The sequence below is a fragment of the Pseudorca crassidens genome, chromosome 3 (genome assembly GCF_039906515.1).
Source record: "Pseudorca crassidens isolate mPseCra1 chromosome 3, mPseCra1.hap1, whole genome shotgun sequence".
NCBI classification, from domain to species: Eukaryota; Metazoa; Chordata; class Mammalia; order Artiodactyla; family Delphinidae; genus Pseudorca; species Pseudorca crassidens.
The window spans coordinates 126,085,585-126,112,897 of NC_090298.1; the positions used below are offsets into that span (position 1 = coordinate 126,085,585).

At 41.2% G+C, this 27,313-nt stretch overlaps 1 protein-coding gene across 4 annotated transcripts; it reads left to right on the forward strand.

Annotated features, from left to right (window-relative positions):
- Positions 1 to 2,945: 2,945 nt before the first annotated feature.
- Positions 2,946 to 27,138, forward strand: SLC26A2 (solute carrier family 26 member 2). Of its 4 annotated transcripts, none has more exons than XM_067732239.1 (5): positions 3,075 to 3,195; positions 3,763 to 3,907; positions 16,118 to 16,297; positions 18,230 to 18,926; positions 20,410 to 27,138. In XM_067732239.1, exons 4-5 carry the CDS (start codon positions 18,255 to 18,257, stop codon positions 21,928 to 21,930), a joined length of 2,193 nt encoding a protein of 730 aa, XP_067588340.1. In that variant the 5' UTR covers positions 3,075 to 3,195; positions 3,763 to 3,907; positions 16,118 to 16,297; positions 18,230 to 18,254; the 3' UTR covers positions 21,931 to 27,138. The 4 variants fall into 4 exon arrangements, with proteins under 4 accessions (XP_067588338.1, XP_067588339.1, XP_067588340.1 ...); XM_067732240.1 differs by lacking the exon at positions 3,763 to 3,907 and adding an exon at positions 13,267 to 13,502 and having other exon boundaries at positions 3,095 to 3,195; XM_067732238.1 differs by lacking the exon at positions 3,763 to 3,907 and having other exon boundaries at positions 3,057 to 3,195.
- Positions 27,139 to 27,313: the final 175 nt, after the last annotated feature.

Here is a 27,313-nt window from a genome sequence, read left to right on the forward strand (position 1 = left end):
TGCCCATTTTATTTTTTTAAAAAAGCATATATATGGGAGAGAGAGAGAGAGAAAGATTGATTGATTCGGGGAGTCTTGTACATGCATAGATCACTGGTTTGTCAGCCCTAGGTTACATTAGAATCTTCTGGAGGGCTTTTAAAACATATCAATGCCTGAGCCCACTCTATACCAATTCAGTCATAATATCTGGGGATGAGACCAAAATATATTTATCTTTTAAAACTTCCCCAAGAGATTCTGATGTGCAGCAGAGTTGAGAACTGCTGGTACAGACTAACCCGGAAGGCAACACAGGAAACTGGTGCTGTGTTTGCCTCCAGAAAGGGATGCTCGGGTAAGAATGATAGTATGGGAGGGAGAGTTACTTTTAATTGTAAACTCTTTGATATTTTGAATGTTTACTTGCACATGTTACCTATTTCTAAGAAAAATCAAGGTTTTTTTTTTTTTTCGGCCACACTACATGGCATGTGGGTTATGGGATCTTAGTTCCCTGACCAGGGATCGAACCCGCACCCCCTTCTTTGGTAGCATGGGGTCTTAACCACTGGACCGCCAGGGAAGTCCCAAAAATCAAGTTAAATTAAAAACTAGCTGTAGCAGCGGAAATGAATCCCAAATAGCAAATCAGAACAGTCCACTCAATAATGGGGTCTCAGAGGAGGTGACCTGTCCTTCCTGGGAAGAGTGGGTAGTCAGGAAGGGCTGAGGAAGTGAATCCTGAAGTGGTCTCTAACCTGAGATGACTTCTTTGCTGGCCCATAACATCCCTAGTTAACACATCATTAGTTACTCTTTGGAAAGCAGTTTGGGACAGAGTAATGGCTACAATATGTAACCCTCCAGCTGCCAGTCACCTCTGTGAACCCTGAGACCAACAGGAGGGAAAATGCCCAGGCTTAGTTGGGAGGGGTGAAGAGATCTGGGTTCTGGCTGGCTGGCAGCTGACGTACTGTTATTGAGGAAAAGCAGATTATTATTTAGCCAGCTCTCCATTAGTAGGGATTTGGCTATCTGTTTCACACCTTAGGTTCCTGCTGCAGAGAACTGGAGCATGATGAAGGTAAGGTAGGAGTGGCAGACCAAAATCTACCTCTATGAGGTCCCTGGGGATATGTCTGTGGGAAGGTGGGGGGACCACAACATTAAATAGCAGCCTGGGATGCTGAATTGGGAGGGAGAGAGGCACCAATGACTGACACCTATGAGTAAGAAAACCCGTCTCTGTCCCACCTCAAAATCCACTACTTGTCGGTTGAGTGGCCTTGTTAAGTAACAATATTCCAAGATGCAGTTTCCTCATCTGCAAAGTAGATCAGAATGTATGGAATAAGAGAGAGAAAATGATAGCCATTATTAAATTAAGCCAGTCTTTAGTGGTGTCTGTTACATGCAAGGATGGGGATAGATTCTTACATTTGACTAACACAGGGAGTGTAGAGGTTAACAGTGGGCTTTGCAGGCAGATGTAACTGGGTTAAAATCATGCTATTGTCATTTATTAACTTGGACAAGTCACCTAACATCTCTGAGTCTCATTTCCTCACCTATAAAGGGAGATTCACAATATAGCACCTCCTCAAAAGCTTCTGTGAGGCTTAATATAATAAATGTGAAGTTTTGTGCATCCAGAGATAAATATCCAGCAACTGTCAACTGTTGTCATTCTGCTTGTTTTGCAGCTTATAGGGAGTTGACAAAGTACTTTAACACCCATTGTTTTACTTGATCCCCTCCAGGACTCTGAGTGTGGGGCCATTAATTACCCTTGGAAAGGTGAGAACATCAATTAAGTGATTTGTCCCCAGAGGTAAGGGACAGCACCAGGATTAGAACCCAAGTGTTCTGATTCTGATATGGCTTGTGACTTTGGAAGTTCTGAATCTGGTGGGTGACAGAATCTGAGGCTCATCTCAGGTTAAGAAAGGGAGTTCCTTAAACGACTGTGAAGAAGTTCATGGGAAAGGGAAGAAAAGGAAGTTAACCATGCTGCTTCCTTCATCGGTTCTCTTCCACTCCCATCTACCCTATCGTCATCTGTGGGCCTCCGCAGGCAGTACAAGAGGAAAAGTGAACAAATTAACATATACTCTATATCGGATAGTGCCCAGTTCGTGGCAGATAATTAAATCAAGACTACTTGCTAGGAAGTGACTAGCAGGAAGTCGCTGAGGAAAGGGCGGTTGGGGGTTTAGCCTGAGACCTGAGAGACAAGTAGAAACCAGGTACTGGAACAAGTGTTCAGGTCCGGAAAGAGAACAAGCTTGGCAAGCAAAGGAGGCCAGGATGGGTGGGAGAGGGCTGAGGGAGGGAGAGATGCCACGTGAGGAGCGTGAGGCGTAATGGGCCGGGGCCCAGAGCATTCAGGGCTTCGGGGGCATAGGGAGAAATTTGATATTATCTGTAAATGTCAAGGAAAGCCACTGAGGATTTTAAACGAGGATTGGAATTGCATTTCATATTTATTTTTTCTTTTACATCTTAAAAAGAGCCTCTGGCTATTGGGAACTTTGGTGGAAAGTAAGTTACACTGGGGCAAGAGCCCCTCTAACTTTCTAGCAGACCTTTTCCCATTCAGGGCCTCCATTTATCTATCAATAAAGGAGGGTGGGTGGGAACGCGGGTCCTAAGGAATCGAAGATGAAGACGATACCCCTCGCAAACAAAGAGCAGTTTACAGCTCTCGTTAGATCATTTCCGCGTTTCCCTTGATACTGATTCCTCGCAATACCCTCGGGGCTAAGGCAGAGAACCAGCAATCTGCCTACTTCGAAGATGATTCATCGCCGTGCAAAGGTCAGGAGGAATCTCCGTAAGGGACGCGTGGCTCCTTCTGTACAGGGCAGCCAATCGCAAGGAGGAAAGCGGCCAGGGGGCAGCACCCTTGCCTGTCCTGGCCGCGTCATTGGCTGACAGCCGCGTCGTTCTTCCGCGGTGCCACGTGACTGTGCATACTGAACTTTCGCGGTTAGAGTCGCCTTCAGCACCTCCCCGCAGGTTCCTTCTCGCAGCTCCCCTGGGCCCCGCCTCCTCCAGGGGCCGGGCGATGGGCGGGCAAGGGGGCTGGGGGGTTAAAGGGAGGCCGGCCCGGGAGTGGGCTGCCTCTGCCCGCGTCACCCTATCCCCTCAGCCCCGCCGCGGCAGAGGACGCGCCTTGGATCCAGGTCGCACGGGGCGGCCCAGACTCCAGAGGTGAGGAGAGGGGAGGGACTCGAGACGCGGGGGAGACAGCGGTGCCGGCCTTCCCGTGGTCAGCGGGCCCCTCTTGCGGTCGTCCTCGCCTCTGACCCAGGTGTGGTGGGAGGAAGCGCGCACCAACGGTAGCCGCGGGCGGTCGTAGCTGGGCCGTGCGAGGTGGGTGTGCGTAGGAGTTATTTCCTCTGTCGGCAGGGGCGGAGGCAGGGCCAGCGTCAAAGCCCCACTCCCCCAACCCGGGTGATCCCGACCCAACTCCGACGGCAGAGGGCTGCCCATCCTCCACCCAACACTTCGCGCCGGGTGCCCCGCTCCCCGCTGGTAACGGTGCGGCTCTTCCGCCAGAGTCCTCGTAGCGCCTTCTCGAACCCAGATATCTGGCAGCAGGACCAAGGAGATAAGAGCCGCCACCACCACCTTAGACTGATGGGGGAACTGAGGCTTGAGCAGGAGAGAGGACTTGATTACCTTGGTTTTTAAAACCACACACCTGGTTAAGTACAAATCAGGACCTTTAGTTTTTCAAGACTCATAGACTTAAGTTGCAATTCTTTCACTGGATAGATGGAGACACTGAAAGGACACAGAGGGACAGAGCGTTGCCGAAAATTACACAGCAAATCATTTGCAGAGCTAGGACTTGTACCCAGCTTTACCAAACTCATAGACTATTAGGCTGGGCCCTTCCTTGCACAGATTGGGGATCACGGTGAGTTAGACGCATTCAGGACTTAAACTCCTTTCTGGCACTCATTCTAGTACCTTTTTCCTCCTTGCCCCTGAGGCTTTTTGTGTGAAATCTGGAACTAATGTGAGATCCAGTATTGGGTTAAGCAGAAGTTCTTGTCTTTGAAAGTTGAGTCAAGAAGAAATGGAGGGGGCTTCCCTGGTGGCGCAGTGGTTGAGAGTCCGCCTGCCGATGCAGGGGACGCGGGTTCGTGCCCCGGTCCGGGATGATCCCACATGCCGCGGAGCGGCTGGGCCCGTGAGCCATGGCCGCTGAGCCTGCGCGTCCGGAGCCTGTGCTCCGCAAAGGGAGAGGCCACAACAGTGAGAGGCCCGCGTACTGCAAAAAAAAAAAAAAAAAAAAGAAGAAGAAATGGTGGGCCCAAAGCTGTTGGCAAGAAATAAGCCCCCTTTTTTTTTCTTCAGTAATCTCAAGGGACGGAGACTAGTAGTTGTCATTTACTGAGCAAATGCTATGTGCCAGGCGCTGTGCTAGGTACTTTACTTGGGTTAGTTTTAAAACAACAGTGCAAGTTGAGTAATGTTATCCCCATTTTACAGGTGAGAAATTAATGCTGAGTAAAATGAAAATTTTCAGTCAGTGCCATACAGCTGTTGAACAGTTTAGCTGGGATCTGAATAGAGATCTGTCTGACTCCAGGACATACCTAGTGATTCTCCAAATAGGCTCTCAGCCCACTGACTCAGAATCACCCAGGGAGCAGTCTTGGATCTCATCCCTGGATTTGTCTGAGAAGCTGCATTTTAACAGATCTTCATGTTTGATATCATTGTATTGTACTATAATTTGCTGCCTCCTGGAGGAAGATCTAGAGATGACCTATTCAGGGATTTGGCGACTAGATTAGATTCACTAGGGGTCATTTTATGCATTGATATTACTTTTAATGAGTATAAACCCCCAGGTAGATGATTGCCAGACTAATTTCTTTCTCTTTTTTTTAGTATTTGTTTTTATAAATTTATTTATTTATTTATTTTTGGCTGTGTTGGGTCTTTGGTGCTGTGGCAGGCTTTCTCTAGTTGAGGTGAGCGGGGGCTACTCTTTGTTGTGGTGCGCAGGCTCCTCATTGCGGTGGCTTCTCTTGTTGCGGAGCATGGGCTCTAGGTGTGCAGGCTTCAGTAGTTGTGGCACGTGGGCTCAGTAGTTGTGGCTTGCGGGCTCTAGAGCATAGGCTCAGTAGTTGTGGCGCATGGGCTTAGTTGCTCTGCGGAATGTGGGATCTTCCCAGGCCAGGGCTTGAACCTGTGTCCCTTGCATTGGCAGGCAGATTCTTAACCACTGCGCCACCAGGGAAGCCCCAGACTAATTTCTTGACACAAACTTGGTTATGGTGTATGGAGGTGGAGGGGGAGGAGTAACTGATTTTTCTTCACCACATAGCTCTTTTTTTTTTAAGATTTTTTTAATATATATTTTAAAAATTTATTTATTTTTTTATTCTTTTTTTTTTTTTGGCTGCGTTGGGTCTTTGTTGCTGCGCGCGGGCGTTCTCTAGTTGCGGTGAGCAGGGGCTACTCTTCATTGCGGTGCACCGTCTTTTCACTGCGGTGGCTTCTCTCGTTGTGGAGCACGGGCTCTAGGCGCACAGGCTTCAGTAGTTGTGGCTCGCGGGCTCTAGAGCGCAGGTTCAGTAGTTGTGGCGCACGGACTTAGCTGCTCTGCGGCATGTGGGATCTTTCCTGACCAGGGCTCAAACCCATGTCTCCTGCATTGGCAGGCGGATTCTTTCTTTCTTTCTCTCCCTTCCTTCCTCCCTCCCTCCCTCCCTTCCTTGGGTCTTCGTTGCTGTGTGCGGGCTTTTCTCTAGTTGCAATGAGTGGGGGCTACTCTTTGCTGTGGTGCTGGACTTCTCATTGCAGTGGCTTCTCTTGTTGTGGTGCACGGACTCTAGGCACGTGGGCTTCAGTAGTTGTGGCATGCGGGCTCAGTAGTTGTGGCTCGCAGGTTCTAGAGCACAGGCTCAGTAGTTGTGGCACACGGTCTTAGTTTCTCCACAGCATGTGGGATCTTCCCAGACCAGGGATCGAACCTGTGTCCCCTGCATTGGCAGGTGGATTCTTAACCCCTGCGCCGCCAGGGAAGCCCTTTACCACATAGCTCTTAAACTGTTATTCGTCCGTTCCCTCAACAAATATTTGTTAAGCACTTATTAGGTGCTCTACATGTTTCAAGGTACTGGGGATAGAACTATGAACTGTATTAAATATTAAATTTAATAATAGGCTCAGAAATGAGGAGAGCACTTGGCCATAAAATTATTGCTTTGAACTAGCTCCTAAGAGCTCTTAGCAAGGAAATAAATTTGGGGGTCATGTGGTATTTTAGAAGAGATCTAAGCTTGGAAATTGGAAGATGAGGACTGAGAATCTGGTCCTACCAGTTGAGCAAGTGACTAAACTTTGATGTTTTTCATACTGGAGAATAGGAATTCATACTCTGATTCTCAGATTTACTGAGGAGGCAAGTGGGAGATGTAGATGAAATCTTTTTTAAAATTTTATTAAAATTTTTTTCTTTTTTTCTTTCTTTTTTTGGTTTTTTTATTTAGATGAAATCTTTTTGAAAGCAGTGAATTACTATGCAAGGAACTATTTAATTATTTTACCATGGTTTTACATTAAGCTATTTTCCTCTTGGGTATTTTATTATTTTGTCTTATATTGGGCTTTATACAAGAAAAAATATATCGTAGTGCTTTTACTACTGATATAAGCCTTGTGGTAGTTCTTCTTTTTGCATCACAGAAATAAATGGGCATTGTTAATCATTTGTGATAACTGGAAAACAAGGAATATTTTTTTGGCTTCATTATATTAACTTGAAACTTCACCTGTTTGTTCATTTCAATAAACATAGATCTGTAACCATACATAGCAAGTGGGAGGCATTGTGTTAGGTTCTGGGTTATGTAGACACGAGGATGACTTGGTGTCTGCCCTAAAGTGGTACTCTCATTTGAGACTCATGTAAACTTGAGTGCTAAATAGCTATATGTCATGTGTTGGGGAAGCATAGCCTAAGAAGTTTCAGCCCCCTTCTCCTAGTCATTTGAGGTGGGACTTAAAAGATTAGAAAAAGGACCAAGATAGATGGAGATAGAAGGGAAAGACATCCCCAACTGAAGGAACGACATGAGCAAGGGTCCCAAAGGGCAAAGGATGCTTATTAGTATTTTCATGGACTGGTGATTGGAACACTGGTGCATGAAAAGAAGCAAGAGAAAGGCAGTTGCAGGCTCATTCACAGAGAGAAGACTATACTAAAGTTATTTGACTATATTTCAGTAGGAGGTGGAGAGCCATTGCAGATTTTTGAAGAGTGTATCCAAATGGTTTGATGCCATGTTGTTACAGAATGCTTCTTTTGAAGAAGAGGCATCATGGGATGGTGGTTAAAAACATTGGTTCAATTCAGTGTTTAAGGCTGAAGTATGTCATCAACTTTCAAATAGTTGAGGGAAAAAAACCCCCAAACAAACCAACCTGAGTGTATGAAGAGTGCAGAAGTAGTGCAGATGTAGCAAAACATTAACAATTGGTATATTGTTAAATGGGTGGATTGTGAATAAGTGTTCCATGTATCATTCTTTCAACTTTTCTGAATATTTGAAAAGTTTCAAAATAAGCAGTCCAGAGTCAGAGAGTAGGTTTGAATCAGACAGGTCTTGATTCTCATCATGGTTCTACTGCTTATAAGCTGTGTGAGTACTGGAAAATTATTTCTGAACTATATAGTCCACACCTATTCCAGCCTAGTTTAACTGGAATTTTCCACTTAGGAGAAGAGATTTTTTTGGTAGATGACTTGTTCACATTAATATTAGGTTAATGCTAAGACTTCTCGGGACTTCCCTGGTGGTGCAGTGGTTTAAGAATCCGCCTGCCAATGCAGGGGACACAGGTTCGAGCCCTGGTCCGGGAAGATCCCACATGCTGCAGAGCAGTTAAGCCCGTGTACCACATCTACTGAGCCCGCCTGCCACACCTACTGAAGCCCGCGCGCCTAGAGCCTGTGCTCCGCAGCAAGAGAAACCACCGCAATGAGAAGCCTGTGCACCACAACGGAGAGCAGCCCCTTCTCGCTGCAACTAGAGAAAGCCTGCGCACAGCAACAAAGACCCAGTGCAGCCAAAAAAAAAAAAAAACTTCTCAAGTTTTCCGCAAACCTTAGATTGAGGTTATTTTATATAGTAGCTATTTATATCCCCTTCTCTGTCTTCTTTTGGATTATTTAGTATTTTCTGTAATTCCATTTTATCTCCATTGTTTATTAGCCATAACTCTTCGTTATTAATGGGATTGCATTAGAATTTATAGTATACATCTTTTTAAATATTTATTTGTGGCTGTGTTGGGTATTCATTGCTGCGTGCAGGCTTTCTCTAGTTGCAGTGAGCAGAGGCTACTCTTCATTGTGGTGCGCGGGCTTCTCACTGTGGTGGCTTCTCTTGCGGAACACAGGCTCTAGGCACGTGGACTTCAGTAGTTGTGGCATGCAGGCTCAGTAGTTGTAGCTCACAGGCTCCGTAGTTGTAGTGCATGGGCTTAGTTGCTCCGTGGCATGTGGGATCTTTCCCGACCAGGGCTTGAACCCATGTCCCCTGCATTGGCAGGCGGATTCTTAACCACTGTACCACCAGGGAAGTCCCAATATAGTATGCATCTTTAACTATCACAGTTTGCCTTCAAGTGATATTATACCATTTCATGTATAGTGTAAGAAGCTTGCAATACTATGCTTTCTCTCCTGGCTTTCTGTATGTTAAAATATATATATATAACATAACATTGGCCATTTTAACCGTTTTAAAGGTACAGTTCAGTAGCATTAAGTACATTCTCAATGTTTTGTAACTGTCACTACTATCTATTCCCAAAACTTGAAACAGCAACTCTATAACAATTAGGCAATAACTCTCCATTCCTCCCGGTCCCTGGTAACCTCTAATCTATTTTCTGTCTCTATAAATTTGCCTATTCTAGATATTTAATATAAGTGGAATTATATAATATTTGTCCTTTTGTGTCTGGCTTCTTTCACTCATCAGTGTTGTAGATGAAGAGTATCAGAACTTCATTTCTTTTATTTATTTATTTTTAAATATTTATTTATTTATTTGGCTGCATTGGGTCTTTAGTTGTGGCATGTGGGATCTTTTTTAGTTGCGGCATGTGGGATCTAGTTCCTTGACCAGGGATTGAACCCGGGCCCCCTGCATTGGGAGCATGGAGTCTTAACCACTGGACCACCAGGGAAATCCCTGAACTTCATTTCTTTCAAATGGCTAAATAATATTTCATTGTGTGGCTTAGACCATAATTTTTTTTCCATTCATCTGTTGATGGATACTTGGGTTGTTTCCACCTTTTGACTATTGTGAATAATACTGTTATGAACGTTTGTGTACAAGTATTTGTTTGATCCCTGTTTTCAGTTCTTTTGAGGGTATACCTAAGAGTGTAATTGCTGGGTCATATAGTAATTCCGTTTAACTGTTTGAGGAACTACCGAACTGTTTTCTACAGTGTTTGTACCGTTTTACATTCCCAGCGCAATGTATTAATTATCTTTCAAAAGTCAGTTAATTCTTTTTGAAAAAAAAATTTTTTTTGTTAACATAACTTTTAAAAACAGAAACCACTCTATGCATCAACAGAAGACTTATTAAGTGCCTCCTGGGTGCCCAGTTCTATGCAGGGTGTTGTGAGAGTTCACAAAAAGCATAAAATATCTCCTTGAATAATTTTTAATCTAGTTGGGAAGATAAAGCATACATTCATCTGACATTTATTGAGCATCTAAACAATGGGAATTCAGAGAAAAATGAGATTCTATTTATGTGCTGATGACCTATATACTCTTCCCCTCCCCATTTATTTTTTCAATTTTGGCTTCTCTCCTATGCTTGACACTCCCATTTCTAATTGCCTACTGGACATTCTCATTTGGATATCTAATAGAAATCTCAAACCTATGAAATATAAGTCAACCTTTTTGTTGCCTCTTATCTTTCCATTTCCTCCTCCATATTCTCATGCACTATCCTTTTGTGTGGTCCACCTAACAGAATTCATGTTAGACGTGTCCATCTCCTTTAAGCACCATCTTGTGTCTAATTGCACCACTGAAATGTCAAACCTCCATTCCTGCCCTGTCTTGGAATTTATGCCTTTGTCAGCCATAGTTTACAGGATGAAGTCCAGGCTGACAAGGGATTACATAAGAAACTGATCTTTCACTCGGTCTTTTTTTTTTTTAATTTTATTTTTGGCTGCGTTGGGTCTTCATTGCTGCATGCAGGCTCTCTTTAGTTGCGGCGAGCGGGGGCTGCTCTTTGTTGCGGTGAGTGGGCTTCTCATTGCGGTGGCTTCTCTTGCTGCGGAGCACAGGCTCTAGGCACGCGGGCTTCAGTAGTTGCAGCATGCGGGCTCAGTAGTTGCCGCATGTGGGCTCAGTAGTTGCAGCACACGGGCTCTAGGGTGCAGGCTCAGTAGTTGTGGCGCACAGGCTTAGTTGCTCCACAGCAAGTGGGATCTTCCCAGACCAGGGATTGAATCCGTGTCCCCTGCATTGGCAGGTGGATTCTTAACTACTGCGCCACTAGGGAAGTCCCTCACTCCAGTCTTACCTCATGCAGTTTCACCCCAGGAATCTGGCAATCTAGGTGACTTCTTCCTGGGTCTTGGGTTTTCCTGGGACCCTTCACTTGCCTGAGTTTCCTTTCATTTCTTACTTTGCAACTTCCACACATTGGCCTACAGCCTATTCCCTGCTCTCTCAGAGTATGCCAAACCTCTGTTATGGCACTTAGAATGTTATAGTTTATCTGTGTATAAATCTGTCTTAACCCACTGATTGTGGGTAGAAACTGGGTTTCTTATTCATTTTCGTAAGAATTTACTGATCTCCTACTATGTGCTAAGCATTGTTCTTGGTACTGGGGATACAGTAGATATGAGAAAGACTATAAATAATAGTTTTTTAAAAGTTTAAATACATAATATAATTTTCAAAAGTCTCTATGAAAATGCTGTGAAGAAAATAAAGCTAGATGAGGGTTTAGGGAATGATGGAGTGGCAGTATTATTTTATTTGGGATGGTCAAGGAAGGCCATTGTATGGAGAGGATATATAAGCTGAGGCATGAAGGATGAGAAAAGGCCTGCAGAGATCTGAGGGTGTGATTGTTCCAGGCAGAGAACTTGAGCAAGTGCAAAGACCCTAAGAAGGGAATCAACTTGCCATGTTCCAGGAACAGCAAGAAGGCCAGTAGGAAATGAGGGTGGAGAGGTGGGCAGGGTTCAGATGTTATAAGCTATTGGAGTAGCCCATGTGAGATCTGATGGTGGAGGGTAGTGAGAAGTGATTGGATTCCAGATACTCTGGGCAGTGGGGAGAGGATGGATATATTACTCAAGGTAGAGAAGACAGGACTTCCTGATGGACTGTATGTGGGAGTCGGGTGGGGATAAGGAAAAGAAATATCGACTGCTAGATTTGTAGTCTAGGTTCTGATGCATTGTGTCTAGCACAGTGGTTAGCTTACAGTAATAAGCAGGCCAGTACCCAGTCTCTAGGAGCTCACATAGAAAGTTAACCAATCCATCCTTGGAAGGCTTGTTGGCATTTCACAGAACAAAGATGGGTCTGAATTTTCATTTCTGGCGGGGGGCAGTCCTCTCACAGTATTAACTTCCTAGTCTAGGGCAAAGGAACAGTGGCCTGGGCTCCAGCTGTGCTGGTTGCAAGCACCTGTAAGTGGGATGGAGATGGATACAGAAGCCTTTGCTCATCCTTAGCTTCCCGGGCCTTACAATGCTGTTATCTTCCCTGAACTTGTCTGACAACAGTGAGTTGGAGGATCAGATGGAATAGTGTAAATGGAGACTCTGTCTTGGTTTTACCTGTTTATGGTTTAGTTTTTTTTTTTTCTAAAATAATCTTAGGGACTTCCCTGGTGGCGCAGTGGTTAAGAATCCACCTGCCAATGCAGGGGATACAGGTTCGATCCCTGTTCCGGGAAGATCCCACATGCCGCAGAGCAACTAAGCCCGTGCACCACAACTACTGAGCTTGCACTTTAGAGCCCACGAGCCACAACTACTGAAGCCTGCGCACCTAGAGCCTGTGCTCCACAGCAAGAGAAGTTACTACAATGAGAGAAACCCGCGCACCTCAATGAAGTGTAGCCCCCGCTCGCCGCAACTAGAGAAAGCCCGCGTGCAGCAACGAAGACCCAGTGCAGCCAAAAATAAATAAATAAAAATAAAAAAATTTATAAAAATAAAAAAAAATCTTAAACTTAATTTTTATTCATAAAGGGCAAAAAAGGAAAATATTACTTGCTTGCTTGAAAAAGAATTGAATAGCATAACAGACCAGAAGATGTAATATGATAATTATTGTCAAATGAGTGATACAGTAAGTGATTTTCTCGAAAACCTTCAGCGCCTATACACTGTCTGCAGGTGAAAGTCTGCCTTTCTTAACCTGGCATAAAAGCCTTCCAGAATCTCCCCTAGGTACCTTTGCCACTTTCTCTCTCATTGATCTCCCATATGCATCTGGTGCTCTAAACGTATCATACTATTTCTCATTCTTTCCCTCCAACCCCAGAACTATTGCTAGTTGTGTTTTCTTTTCCCTCATCCATTTTCCAAGTCCTTCCCTCATTCTTTCATCTCCGACCCAGACTTCAGATCCCAGGTGAGATATGTTGTTCCCAGGAAGCCTTTCTAAACTGCTCTGTCTCTTGCAGATTTCTTCCCTGCTTAGATGCTCTGATCCTAGTAGTTGGCAGCTTCAGTTTTATTTAGCAGTGAGTTGTGGCATACATACACAGAGCAGAGCATGAATATGGAATCGTTATGTTTCAGAGACAGACTTTACCAATCTCTGAACACTGTTGCCTTCCAAAAAGGCATTTCGGTTTCACAAATTGCAAAACTGTTTCATATGCACTATTGGTTAAAATTATATGCTGTAATTACTTACCAAAAGTAGACATTGTTTCTCTTATATCTGCAAAATTTCCAAAAGAAGTTGGCTGACCACTGTCAGGCTTACATAGAAGGGATATCCCTCTCTTTTAGTTCAGTTCTCTTAGACTCTCAGTAATTCACACGGGAAACAGTGCCAGTGCTGCTGTTTAGTCACCCGGATAAGACAGCTTTCTAAGTAGTCACACTGCATGTGCCTAATTAAAGAAGAAAGTACAGAAATGTTTTTCCTTTTTGTGTTGCCTGAACTGCCATTATACTTTAATATATGAATATGTAAATGTATTTTTCAAATGTTTTGTTGATTTTTTCCTCCAGTTCCTGCAACGTAATGTGGAAGGTTCAAGTGTTTTCTTCTTGAACCTTTCTCTTCTTCACTCTCAATTACCAATGTTGATAAAGGGAGAAACTACCCTAGATGATACAGGAGAATCCTATTTTACTGAATTTCATGGAATATGTAGTATGTATTCCAACTTTCTGAAAATGGGAGTCTGGCTATAGACTGTATTTCAAGGATAAACACTGTAACTTCATTTTTCATGAAGCAATTGGTGAGTACTGTAATTGAAAGCAGTAACAGGCTTGGGGGAATGAGAGGATTTTTGTGCAAAAAGGGATACTTGAAAAATTTGTTCCAGAGTAGATATTTCCACCTGAAAATAAATATTGCTTTGCATCCTACTTTTTCTGTATTTCAGTTATTTGGTTAGCAAATATTTTCATTTCTATTTTCGAAAGCATGTACTTGGACACTTCAGGGGATACAAAGATGAAACAGAATAGAGCTTGCTCTCAAGGAGCTTAATTTATATGGAGGTCATACCTACAATTTAGTTTAAGATAATTTTTAATGTAGTTTTATATTGTTTGGGGTTTTAAAGTAGCCTTGAAAAAAGGGAAAAAAGTAGTTTTGAGGAGAATTTTAGGGAGTGACTAGGATCAATAAAAGACTATAGATGGTTTTTGGATTCAGACTGATGGCTAAATCATTTCCACTTCTAGGACTGTTTGTGAGTGAATACCTAATTTTTTGAGAGCTGGAGATGGAAAAGGACTATGGCCATGAGTATAGAGAAAGGAGAGTTGGGCACAAGTTTGTAGATGTCAGTGCCAGGTCATTTTGGGTAGCAGGTAGGTGAAACTGGGATGTGTAGGATAACTGAATTTCAAAGTGTTTAGAAGTACCTGAAGTTAGAGAAAGCTAATTAGGTAGGTGATAGGAATAGTAACATGCTCAAAAAAAGAGCTATTCTTGGAGTCTTAAAATCTGGATTTTATTATCTGGCTCAGTCACTTACACAAGCTAAATGAATAACTAAATTGGTCAAGACACTTCACTTTATTATGGTCTATCTATATCTTTATATTTAATGTGGGTTTCTTATAGACAGCATATAGTTGGGTCTTATTTTTTAAATCTTATCTGGCAATCTGTTTAATTGGCATGTTTAGACTATTCACATTTTTAAAATATTTTATTTTTGGCTGCGTTGGGTTTTTGTTGCTGTGCAGGGGCTTTCTCTAGTTGCGGTGAGCAGGGGCTACTCTTTGTTGCAGTGCACGGGCTTCTCATTGCGGTGGCTTCTCTTGTTGCGGAGCACGGGCTCTAGGCACGCAGGTTTCAGTAGTTGCAGCACACGGGCTTCAGTAGTTGTGGCTCGTGGGCTCTAGAGCGCAGGCTCGGTAGTTGCGGCGCACGGGCTTAGTTGCTCCCTGGCATGTGGGATCTTCCCGGACCAGGGATCGAACCCATGTCCCCTGCATTGGCAGGCGAATTCCCAACCACTGCACCACCAGGGAAGCCTTGACTATTCACATTTAATGTGGTTTTTTTTTTATATGTTTGGATTAAATTCTACCATCTTGCTAGCTGTTTTCAATGTGTTCTATCTGTTTTGGGTCTCATTCTTCTTTTGGGTTAATTGAGAATTTTTTATGATTCTATTTTGTCTCCACAATTAGCTTATTATTTATATCTTAAAAAATTTATTGGTTACCCTTGAGTTTACAATGTACATCTTTAATCAGAGCCTACCTTCAAATAGTATTATATTACTTCATATATAGTATAAGGCCTTACAATTCTTAATTCCCCCTACCATTATTTGTGCTCTTGTTTTGTGCATTTTATTTTGCATGTGCTGTAAAAATGCATTTCTATTTTTGCGTTAGTTATTTTTTTTAGAGCAATTAAAGATTTTTTTAGTTAAAAATAAATATTGTTTTCATTTGTTCCATTTCTTAGACTTTATTTGTTGTGTACTGTGTAGACCTGAGTTTTTGTCTGGTGTGTGTGTGTGTGTGTGTGTGTGTGTGTGTGTGTGTGTGTGTGTGTGTGTAGTAGTGCTGGTCTGCTGGCAATAAATTCTCTTAGTGTTGGTCTGAGAAAGTTTTTATTTCTTCTTCATCTTTCAAAAAATATTTTCTCTGGGGATGGAATTCTGGGTTGACAGTTATATTTCTGTGATAAAGGTATCACTCCATCTTCTGGCTTGTATGGTTTCCAATAAGAAGTCTGCTGTAATTCATATCTTTGTTCCTGTGTATGTAGTGTGTTTTTTCTTTTTTTTCCTTTGGCTGTCTTTAGAATTTTATCTTTGTCTTTTGTTTTCAGCAGTTTGAATATGATATGTGTAGGTGTGTGGTGCTGTGTTGTTTGGTTTGGCTTTGTATTTGTCCTTCTTGGTATTCTCAGAGATTCTTGGATCTATAGTTTGGTATCTGTCATTAATTTTGGAAAATTCTTGGCTATTATGTCTTCAAATATTCCTTCCACCCATTCTCTGTCTTCTCTTTTTGGGATTCTAATTATGCATAAGTTAGTTTGTTTAATACATCCCACAGCTCTTGGATTTTCTCTTAAATTATTATTTTTCATTTTTTTTTAAATTCTGTTTTTCTGTTTTAGTTTGGGTAATGTCTGTCGACCTATCTTCAATTTCATTGATTCTCTCTTTGGCTCTGTCAGGTTTGATGGTCCTGTCAGAGGCATTCTTTATCTCTGTTACCACGTTTTTCACTTTTAGTATTACATTTCAGTTCTTTCTTACAGTTTCCATCATCCTGTTGCACTTTCTAGTACTAATTTTTATCTTTTTACTTTCCAGCTAGCTGCCATATAGGGCGAGATTTGAATTTTGTTAGTTTTTTCTTATGCCTCTTTTAGGTTTGGAAAAGCGTTTTGGCCCAGAACTCACTAAGAACTATTCCAAAATAGAAGGACATAAGGAATGCACTCCGACTAGCTTGGCCTGAAAGTAGGAAGTGAGAAGAGAGTTATAGACCAGTTGCACTGAGGAATGAAGAGCTGCTGTGTGTATTCACCAATCTGATTGACTTTCCCAGGGTAAGTGGTCATCTAAATCTGTTCTTTTCTTCCTTATCTATTTAACAAGACCATCAATGTAACTACTGTTTTACTCTTGTTCAGTGGGATGACCAGCTATAGCCCTTTTGTCCTAAACAAAATTAACGTGGGTTACTTTTCCAAATATTGTGTTCTTGAATGGGTCATGGGTCCTGGATTATGGCATCTTGGCAACATTAGGCTTATAGAACCTCACAAGGGCCTATCTTTCTGTCAGTTCTGAGGCAGGAAACTACCCGAGTCCTTTGTCTAATATATTTTATCTCTTATTGGCCACAGTCATAAATTTGTTTATTCATTTATTATTTCCTTCATTCAAATATTTTGTAAGCCTGCTATCTCAGAGTTACCGTACATTGTTGATGATTACAATGATGAACAAGATGTCCTTTCCTCCAGGACCTGGAGAGACTCTTCCTTAACTAATACAAAAGTATGATTAGTACTGTAACGGAGGCGTGAAGTGCTATGGGACACAGATTCATTTGGGCTGGGGTCAGTGCTTTGAAGAAGAGAGAGCATTTTAACTGGGTTTTAAAAATGATTGGGGTCTTGGGCTTCCCTGGTGGCGCAGTGGTTGGGAGTCCGCCTGCCGATGCAGGGGACGCGGGTTCGTGCCCCGGTCTGGGAAGATCCCACATGCCGCAGAGCGGCTGGGCCCGTGAGCCATGGCTGCTAAGCCTGCGCGTCCGGAGCCTGTGCTCCGCAACGGGAGAGGCCACAACAGTGAGAGGCCCGCGTACCGCAAAAAAAAAAAAAAAATGATTGGGGTCTTGATAGAGAGTTGGATGGCCATTCTAAGCTAAGCAAACAGCCAGCGCAAAGCCACTGATTTGTGAAGTGTTTGGCAGTTTACACTCTGTTCCTCTGAAGGTCTGTTTCTTTTTCCTTCTCTTTTACTCTTATTACAAGACTTATTTTTTGTTGTCCCTCCTCTCTTTTTGCTTATTTTTACCTTCTTTGTTTTCCTGTAGTTCTTAGCGGTAGGTCTTATGGCTGTAGTTTTATAGTTTAGGACCCGGAGATGCAGTATCACCTGGATCTCCTCCTAGTTGAAGTGTTGGGCAACATTATTCCTCTATTCAGCTCATGTTTTAGAGTGTATACTTAGGATAGTAAAGCGAATCTTTCTTTGCATGAATATAGATCCTGCCCTTAGGGCAGATATGACTCTATACTAGAACAAAGTAGAATAGAACAAAAGCTTTCAGAGATCAGACGCTTGCCGCATCAGCCTACTGCATGCTGTTGATGTTTCTTTCCTTCAGCAGTCTCTTATCAGCTTCTCTCTTTTCTTTCCTACCAAACCAGAGCATGTTGTTCAAAGACACAAATGCATTCTGTGCTAGTTTTTTTTTTTTTTTTCTCAAAACATACCTTTACTCTGTCACTCACATTTTCTTTCTGTTTATTTTCAACAACTAGTAGGTTATCTTAAAAAGGACCCACCCCCTGAAAAAACAAAAACAAAAAAACCATCTTCCTTGTTTCAGGGACTTTTGCAGGTAAGGTAGGTGTCAAGGTTTGAGACCAGATCCTCTTTTGCAGTATTCATGGGCGTGAAAAATCTGAAAATAAGACTGTTAGTAGCATATAGAAAGGAGGAGACAGGCTACCCCAGTACTGTTTCTCGAGAAAAAAATTTCAGGAGGAGCCAGGCAGAGATGGAGAAGAATCCTTGATAGTTTATACTTTTGGGAAGTCCTGTACTCAGTGACTTATTTGCTTTAACTTGGTCTGATTCTTTTTTCCTGGATCAAGACAAATGAGGCTCAACTAAGGAAAGTGAATATAAGATACTACCCCCAAGTGAACTCCTCTTAACTCTCATGAATGACAAGTAGGACTGTTAAAATGTTTGAGTACTGAGAATTACTTAATCAGTTAACCCTCGTATTTTCTCTGGGGTAGGAGGCTGAAACATCTATCTCCAGAAATGTCTTTGAAAAATAAAGAGCAAGATGACCAATACAGTCCTCCATCTAGGATCCATCTGGAGCATGAAGAGGAATCACATAATGACTTCCAGCAATTTGAGACCAATGATCAATGCAGACCTCATGCTAGGATCCATTTGGAGCCTCAAGAGAAACCGGATACTAACTTCAAGCAATTTGTCATCAAAAAACTAGAGAAGAGTTGCCAGTGCAATTCAACCAAAGCCAGAAATATCATTTTCGGCTTCCTTCCTGTTTTGCAGTGGCTCCCAAAATATAATCTGAAGAAAAACATTTTAGGAGATGTGATGTCTGGCTTGATTGTGGGCATCTTATTGGTGCCCCAATCCATTGCTTATTCTCTCCTGGCTGGCCAAGAACCTATCTATGGTCTGTACACATCTTTTTTTGCCAGCTTCATTTATTTCCTACTGGGTACCTCCCGTCACATTTCTGTGGGCATTTTTGGAGTACTGTGCCTTATGATTGGTGAAGTAGTTGACCGAGAGCTATACAAAGCTGGCTACGACACTGCCCATGTTACTTCTTCTTTAGGAGTGGTTTCAAATGAGAGCACATTATTAAGCCAGCCATCAGGCAAGATATGTGACAAAAGTTGCTATGCAATTATAGTTGGCAGCACTGTAACCTTTATGGCTGGAGTTTATCAGGTAAGAAACAGTGGAATAAGTGGTTGTTTCTGGCAAAAGAAATCACTATGCATGAAGTCTCAGATCTGTAAGGGAACTTAGCAATCATAATAATTAAAGCTGTCTTTTATTGAATGCTCAGGATATGGAAGAGGTAGAGCCAAAATTTAAACCCTGGTTTGACTCCACAGGTAAGAGAAGGCTGCTTCTATTTTCTCAACCCTAGGCAGCCTCTTAACCAATGAATTTCAGTCAGCCAGAATTCAGTTATTTGATTGTAAAAATTCAGACCAGAAAGGGACCTCAGACCACCTAGTACAACTTCTTAATTTTGTATGTCGAGAACTATCAGATTTGCTTGAAGTTATTTGTGGTTGGTTATTGGCAGAGTCAGCACTAACAGGGAAGAGGGCAACAGAATGGGGGTTGGGAGAGGAAGAGTGCAAGAGTTTTTCAAACTACAGATGACTTCCCCCCTTGTTCTAGAATTGCTGCTCTAATGAGTGACTCTCACTAAAGATAGTAGTTTTCCTGGACTGCTGGGAAGGGAAGAAGTTGGGGACCACTATTTCATGCTATCAGCCAGGAGAAGGATTAGAAATGAAATTCTTTTGGGTCTCCCATAGAATCCACTAATCTGCCATTTTCATCATGCCTCTGCCTTTTGGCATTCAGGAGTCAGTGCCAACATTAAACCTCTTCTCTGTTACAGACATGTGGAACCAATGTAGGAGGGGGAAGAGTAGCTCACTTTACTAGGTGCTTGGATAGAAGGAGAGGGAGAAGGGACTGGTGTGCAGAAGAGTTGTGCTCCTCAGAGTTCATTTGTGCTTTTTTGTTAGTATGCCTCACCAAGAATGAGGAATGGTGCAATAGAATTCTGAGGAATTATTGGGAAGAGAAAAAAGAAAGAAAGAAAATGTTATATCTTTGAGGATATAGAATTAACATGGGAGGCAGTATGGCATAAGCACATATGCATTGGATGAAAATAGTCTCTCAGTTTGAAGTTAGATTAAAGAATTCTATAATAATTTTTAAAGTGTGATTCTATTTTGATGTGAATCTAGTTTTTTGTTTTATCAGTTAAAACTTTACTTTTACGGTAATGATATGTAATTTAAAGAAAAATACATGTTTTTTAAATTAGAATTTTTCCAACTTGTGTTTTTATGATTTCTCATGGATCCTTGAGAAATTTTTTTCTTTTTCAAAGCGATCTGAACCTTATTCAAGTTTAAGAAACATTGTGCAAGAAGGTAGGAATCCTAAGCTCTTGTCTGGGCTAGTCAGTAAGGGCAAGTTGCTTAGCCCTCTGAGTGTCAGTAAAATGAGACCTCTCTTTGTAAAATGAGAGGATTGATAAATGATTGTGTTTTTTTTCTAGCTCTGACATTCTGTGGTGCTCTGATGGTATGTCTCCACACAAAGAAATACCAGGGGAATACAGGATTTAGAAGCTCTTTTCCATTTATATTTAACACTTGTATATCCTTCCTTCCAGGTAGCGATGGGCTTCTTTCAAGTGGGCTTTGTTTCAGTCTACCTCTCAGATGCCTTGCTGAGTGGATTTGTCACTGGTGCCTCCTTCACAGTTCTTACATCTCAGGCCAAGTATCTCCTTGGACTCAGCCTTCCTCGGAGTAGTGGCGTGGGATCACTCATCACTACTTGGATACATATCTTCAGAAACATCCATAAGACCAATATCTGTGATCTCATCACCAGCCTTTTGTGCCTTTTGGTTCTTTTGCCAACCAAAGAACTCAATGAGCGCCTCAAGTCCAAACTTAAGGCACCTATTCCTACTGAACTCTTTGTTGTTGTGGCAGCCACATTAGCCTCTCATTTTGGAAAACTAAATGAGAAATACAATACCAGTATTGCTGGACATATTCCCACTGGGTTTTTGCCACCCAAAGCACCGGACTGGAACTTAATTCCTAATGTGGCTGTAGACGCAATAGCTATTTCTATCATTGGGTTCGCTATTACTGTATCACTTTCTGAGATGTTTGCCAAGAAACATGGCTACACAGTCAAAGCTAATCAGGAAATGTATGCCATCGGCTTTTGCAATATCATTCCTTCCTTCTTCCACTGCTTTGCTACTAGTGCAGCTCTTGCAAAGACATTGGTTAAAGAATCCACAGGCTGTCAAAGTCAGCTTTCTGGTGTGGTGACAGCTCTGGTTCTTTTGTTGGTCCTCTTGGTAATAGCTCCTTTATTCTATTCCCTTCAGAAAAGTGTCCTTGGTGTGATCACTATTGTGAATCTCCGGGGAGCCCTACGTAAATTTAAGGATCTGCCAGAGATGTGGAGGATTAGCAGAATGGATACAGTTATCTGGTTTGTTACTATGCTGTCCTCTGCACTGATAAGTACTGAAATAGGCCTGCTCGTTGGGGTTTGTTTTTCTCTGTTTTGTGTCATCCTCCGCACTCAGAAGCCAAAGACTTCATTGCTTGGTGTGGTGGAAGAGTCTGAAATCTTTGAATCCATGTCTGCCTACAAGAACCTTCGGGCTAAGCCAGGCATCAAGATTTTCCGCTTTGTAGCCCCTCTCTACTACATAAACAAAGAATATTTTAAATCTTCCTTATACAAAAAAACTCTCAACCCAGTCTTAGTAAAGGCAGCTCAGAAGAAGGCAGTAAAGAGAAAGATCAAAAAGGAAACAGCACCTCTCAGTGGAATCCGGGATGAAGTTTCAGTGCAACTTTCCCATGATCCCTTAGAGTTCCATACCATAGTGGTTGACTGTAGTGCAATACAATTTTTAGATACAGCAGGGATCCATACACTGAAAGAAGTTCGCAGAGATTATGAAGCCATTGGCATCCAGGTTCTGCTGGCTCAGTGCAATCCCTCTGTGAGGGATTCCCTGGCCCGGGGAGAGTACTGCAAAAAGGAAGAAGAAAACCTTCTGTTTTATAGTGTATATGAAGCAATGACTTTTGCAGAAGACTCTCAAAATCGGAAAGATATATATGTTCCCAATGGTCTGAGTTTTTCCAGTGATTGATTGAGAAAGTAAATAGAAGGAAGAACACTGTCTAGCCCCAGAGGTTAAAATTTCAAGTTTTTTAACATTTTATACTGTGGAACTGGAAATTGTTGCACACTAGAAATTTTAACCTTTTGGCTCGACAGAATTCTTCCTTTGAAAGTGATGGCCTTTGTAGATACACGGATGCAGCAGAGCTTTTAGTTAGGCAGAATCAAAAAGAAGAAAATACTGTGCTTTTAAACTTTCTTGCAAATATGAGTATTCTTGGAATTAAATAAATATCTATTGAATTGAACTGTAAAGTAGCCCCAAAACTTAATTACCATCTTGTTTTAGGAGATTTGCATCTGGACTGTTCCTTCTCCAGGAGGTAAAGGGATAAAGTTGGCATTTACATGAGAAGTGCTGGAGCCTGTTCGGCATGGCTCTTTGGAGAGGGAGTAGAAAGGAAGTAGGGAGAGAATGTTGTGTGTGCTCTCCTAACAGCAGGTCAAGAGGCTTCTGGGGTAACGGTAGTACCTAGACAAGCTTGTTCTCACTTGTAATTCTCTATTCCCTGTCTTTGCCCCCCAGATGGCAGTCGGATCTCTGGCTTTTAATAAGAAAGCACCATTCCTCTCGGGCACAGTCTTATCAGGAGTCTCATGGCTGAGCAGGTTTGTGAAATCCTACCAGCCAGCCCCATATTATACAGAACGCTCTTGGTGATACATTTGATGTTTTTAGTCAGCCTTTTTGTTTAGGGTAAGTAGGTAAGAAAAGAGCTCTTCATAATCGGCCAACATAATGAGAATCCTCTGTCTCTTCTGTGATCCCTATCTGTCGCTGTTTCTGAGTATTTCTCTACCATTAAGCTCTGTTTTAACTTTCAGTCATTTAGTGTGTTTCCCATGGAATCTGTCCTAAACTGCTATGTCTGATTACCAGTGAGTGACAAGTTTGCCAGATAAAAGGCAAAATGCTGACTCAGCAATTTTATGTAGCCTTTTAAATGAGCTTGAGGCAAACTGTTCAGGACAAATTACAAAAAGGAATGATTGACAGCTTCCCTTAAGACTGTTTATTTAGCAGTGAATTTTTTTTTCTTTCTCATTGTATTTTAGCAAGGGTCAGCTGGGAATTGACAGTCTTTCTCATATTTGAGAAGCTGCTGTTCATCTTTACTCTGCAAGAAAAATTTATTATAACCAATGGAAAAGAATTCATAGAAGTGATAAGAGTGCTTCCAAAAGAACATCAATAATTGTAGATGTTTTAGTGAAACAAAGCTAATGCTTACTGCCATGTACCCTATTGATGTACAATAAATATTGATGACAGTGACAGCATTTAACTCTTTAGGCCACCTCAAACTATTATGTAAGAGAATTTAGAAGCATCACATTTATACAACCTAAGTTCTGTGGGTGTATTATTTATGATAGCTGGTCACAGGTTTTGGCCCAGAAATACTTCCTTTTGAAAAGCAAGTATGTCTGACATTGAAAGCTTATAGTTCTGTATCTGTACTTTTAAGGGCGTGGAAAAAAACACACAGGTTTTCCAAAGTTAGGACTAGTTGATGTGAAATTGAAACATTTAGCACACCATTTTAAACAAACAAGATAAAAATTGCAAAAGTGAAAAACCATTTTTAACCCACTCCTACATTCTAAACAGTTTAAATATTTATAAGAAGCAAAGCCTATGTGTAGGGCATCTATTGGAGTGGAAGACTTTGAACCATCTTTCTTGTTGGCTCCATAAACTGCAAGTGTTGCTTTTCTTTTGGTAGAGCTCTGCCCATCAGTTTACATGAAAAATGCCTTTCTGTTATTAAAACAAAGCAATTTCTTAGCTAGATTTCTGTCTTTGAGGTGACTGACAACATGATTAAATGTAATAGTGTTCTGAGTTTTAACATCCTTTTAGAACTTAAGTCTAGAATTTCAGAAATGTTAACTGCTGTTTGTATTTGTGTCTTTTGCTTATTGTTTGTAGCCAGTATTTGCTGTTTCTCTCCAGTCTTATGAATAGTAATAGTAAAATCAGAGTGTCTTGGTTGTCATTTGTTTCTAACCCCTCTTGTACCTCCACAAGCCAGGTTTGAATCCAGATCATTGTAGATATCCAGTGCCATGTGACAGAGTAATGAGTACATGTTCAAGACGACTCTATAATTTAGCAAACCCTAACACAGCAAAAAAAACCCACAAAAAACCATAGAATTTGGAAAATCTCTTAAAAGAACAGAGTAACAGGGTTTGTCTTTTACGTGCCATTTCTGTCCATAACGTGGATATAAGCAATTCTGGAACTTTATGCAGTTAGCAGATTCTTGAATTGTGTTCTGGTTTGTTCTTCTGCCACCTACCCAAACAAACAAGAGATTCTGCTCTTGAAAGCCATTTGTAAAAATATTTAAGGTATCACTAGAATTTAAATCTTACCTTCTCTGCCTGGTTTGAAGTCTGCCTATACTTACATGTTCAGATTTTTTGATTGCTGGTATTTAAAGGAATCAAACCTGAAACCAAAATCTAATTCACCAATGAAACTAACATTTTTCGTTTGCTTTCTTACTCAAGGGTTTGGACTTTAATTCATTAGGTGATATTTTACACACTTTAATGATACGAAGATATCATGCTTACTCTAAACTTTAGAGTCTAAATGAAGCATATTTGCATTGCTTATTGATAAATATACAAAATTCTGAATATCTTAAATTGGTCGTTTAATTGAAATATGTGTACACTCTTGATGGTTAAAACAACCAGAGGGGTGGAGTGGGCCAGTGCACTGAGAGACTAAGGGTAACATTCAAGAGACAGATGAAGGGAATAGACCATTGAAAAGACTATCTCTGACCAAACAAGGGATAAAAGAGAGGGACTCAGTTGACTAGGATCCAATCCCTGGTTAGCCACGCACAACAGTAGGAAGACCAGGATTAAGAGCCTCACCTTAGTTTGAAAGCAAGCTCAGAACTGGATTCTGCTTCCAGAAGGGGAGGGCACAGATTCACCAAAGCTGAAAGAGCTGGTAGCCAAGGTTGGGGCCAAAGCCCAGGTTGACCTACTCCAGAGCACTAGACTGAGTGACTGTAGCCTCTGATGGTAGTAAAATTGACAGATGCCTAGTTGACTTTTTTTTTTTTTTTAAAGAAGGATCAAAGGAAAACACAATTTGGGTAGTCTGACTTAGCTTTTAAACGTTAGTAGACTGAAGCCAAAATTTGTTGGTAAATTTACAGCATGGTAAATGGTGATCTTTGAACTGTGTCAGGGTGTCAGATGAGTTCATTAGGCTATTCTAATGCTAATGACCACATTTTAACAAGAACAGTAATTCTCTGCGTGGGTATTCTCTTAGTAATTTGTCATTTAAGATCACACAGTCTGGGTGTTAGCCCGGATCTTAATATAAAAGTAAGAAAAGTGTTACAGTGAATTTCTTGGGAACTTAAATTGAGCCTAGAAGTTATTATGATAAATTCAAGCTTTGTGATCCTTATTAATGTTCTTAATGAATTGTTTTCCTCTGTGTGTTGCTATAGATGAGCCATAACATCAATGTAGACAATACCTCAAATACTTCCGGAGGACCTATGCAGGAGTCTAGGGCCAGGTGCTGGGACTACAGTACTAAATCCAGTAGGTGGGCTCTATGCTAACTCTTTTAGTAACACATGGCGACACTTGGAGGTGCTTTATGGAGGGGCTAAGCTGAGCTTGGACTGAGGTCTGAGCAGGAGGCAGGCAGTTGAGGCGAACAAGGACGCCCCTGGTCTGTTCAAGGAATGATTGTACAGTGACAAGGTAAGAATCCTACCGATAGGATTTAGACTTTGCTTAATTTTTCTGTTCTTTAATGTTTCTCTTTTTTTCTTCTACTGTTTTATCTGTTCTAGTGATGCCTTATTTGAAATTGGGCTTTAAGAACTGCAAAAAGGAAGAAATTGGATCTAGAAGGCTTTTAGGCTCTGAACTAATTTGGCTTTTTTTTTTTTTTTTTTTTGGTGTAAGGATTTTAGATAATCATGAGTGGAATCATTCATTTGAGTGCTAATAACAAGAATGAAAATTATAATGCAATAGGCCAAAATAATATACCAGCTAGTTTGTTACCATAGCCTATTATTAAAGTAAAATACTGTAAGTATACAATTTTAGGGTTTTTTTTTTTTGAATGTTAGTAACTTTAGAAATGGAGAATTTAGATGTAGGAGTGGGAGAAATTTATTTTTATAAGGTTATTTTTATCCTGACAAGGACTATTTTTTAAAAAAGGGTTTTGCACCTGAAATTTTAAAGTAAACATGTTAAATACAGTTATACCAAATAGTGGAGTTTTTGGCATGTATTTTATTTTTCTCCTAGTGATATAAAATAGGAAGGAGATATTGAATTATGAAAACTGGAATGATGAAGGACACTAAATGCTTTTATGGGAGCTACCATGTTTGTAATTCTATGCTGGAACATTGTATAACCTTCCTTGGATTTGAATTATGGCTCCGAAATTGGCCAAATAATTATAATCTTCTTAAAAATACCAATGACAGAATTTCTAACTGAAGGTTTTCACTTGGCAAACAGACAAGCAGCCTTAGCCAGAAAGGATTTTTAGCTGCAGTTTTAAGAAACTTATTTTAGGGAAGTTCTTTTCCCACACCCCATTCCCCATCCCTAAAATAAGTTACTTGGAATGAAACTGCTCTTGCCTTTTCAATTCAAATCAGTTGGGAAGTTACTGTTTGAGTTCTGATGCTGCCATGATTTCTCAAAAATTAGTGTGAACAAACCAGTCTGTATAAAACGCTACCGTTTTTGGTCTCCTCTGCAATTTTGTATACAAATCAAGACAATATCAGGGTGAGAGGTGAATGAACTTAAAATCTCAGTCTTGTTTATTCACTAAAAAAGTATACTGCCTTTTTTTTTTTTACAATTTATTCAAGGCTAATGACTTTGGAGAATATGTTTCATACCATGTATATCTTTTTAAATTAAAGCAAGTGCCTTGATGCTATTCCACATAAATCTTGCTTAACCCTCTATGGGATGAGGATGAGTTATTGATGGATTACAGTCTACTGCAGGAGAGGGGGAATTGGTTAATAGCAGATCCTTTTCATCTGGGATCTATTTGTGATTGTTTATTATATAAGATCCTATATGTGTTGTGATCTAGAGGTGTCATTTCATTTGTCTGCTAATAAATTGTTATGCTAATAAAATACTACTGTGTATAAATTATTCAAGTGTAAGGGGGCAGGGTTTCTAACTAAGGAACACATTCAGGTCACCAGTGAGCTTTACAATACTATCTCTTTATATTTGGAGGGTGATTCAGTCATTCATTTTCCCCATCAGACAAAAGTATCTGTCCTTACAGAAAGTCTTAAAGCATAAAG

Coding starts and splice junctions, on each gene's coding strand:
- SLC26A2 (XM_067732237.1), top strand. CDS start 3,050: ATGGGCGGGCAAGGGGGCTGGGGGGTTAAAGGGAGGCCGGCCCGGGAG. Junction 3,196..18,229: donor GGGCGGCCCAGACTCCAGAG/GTGAGGAGAGGG, acceptor TCTCTGGGGTAG/GAGGCTGAAACATCTATCTC. Junction 18,927..20,409: donor TTATGGCTGGAGTTTATCAG/GTAAGAAACAGT, acceptor CCTTCCTTCCAG/GTAGCGATGGGCTTCTTTCA.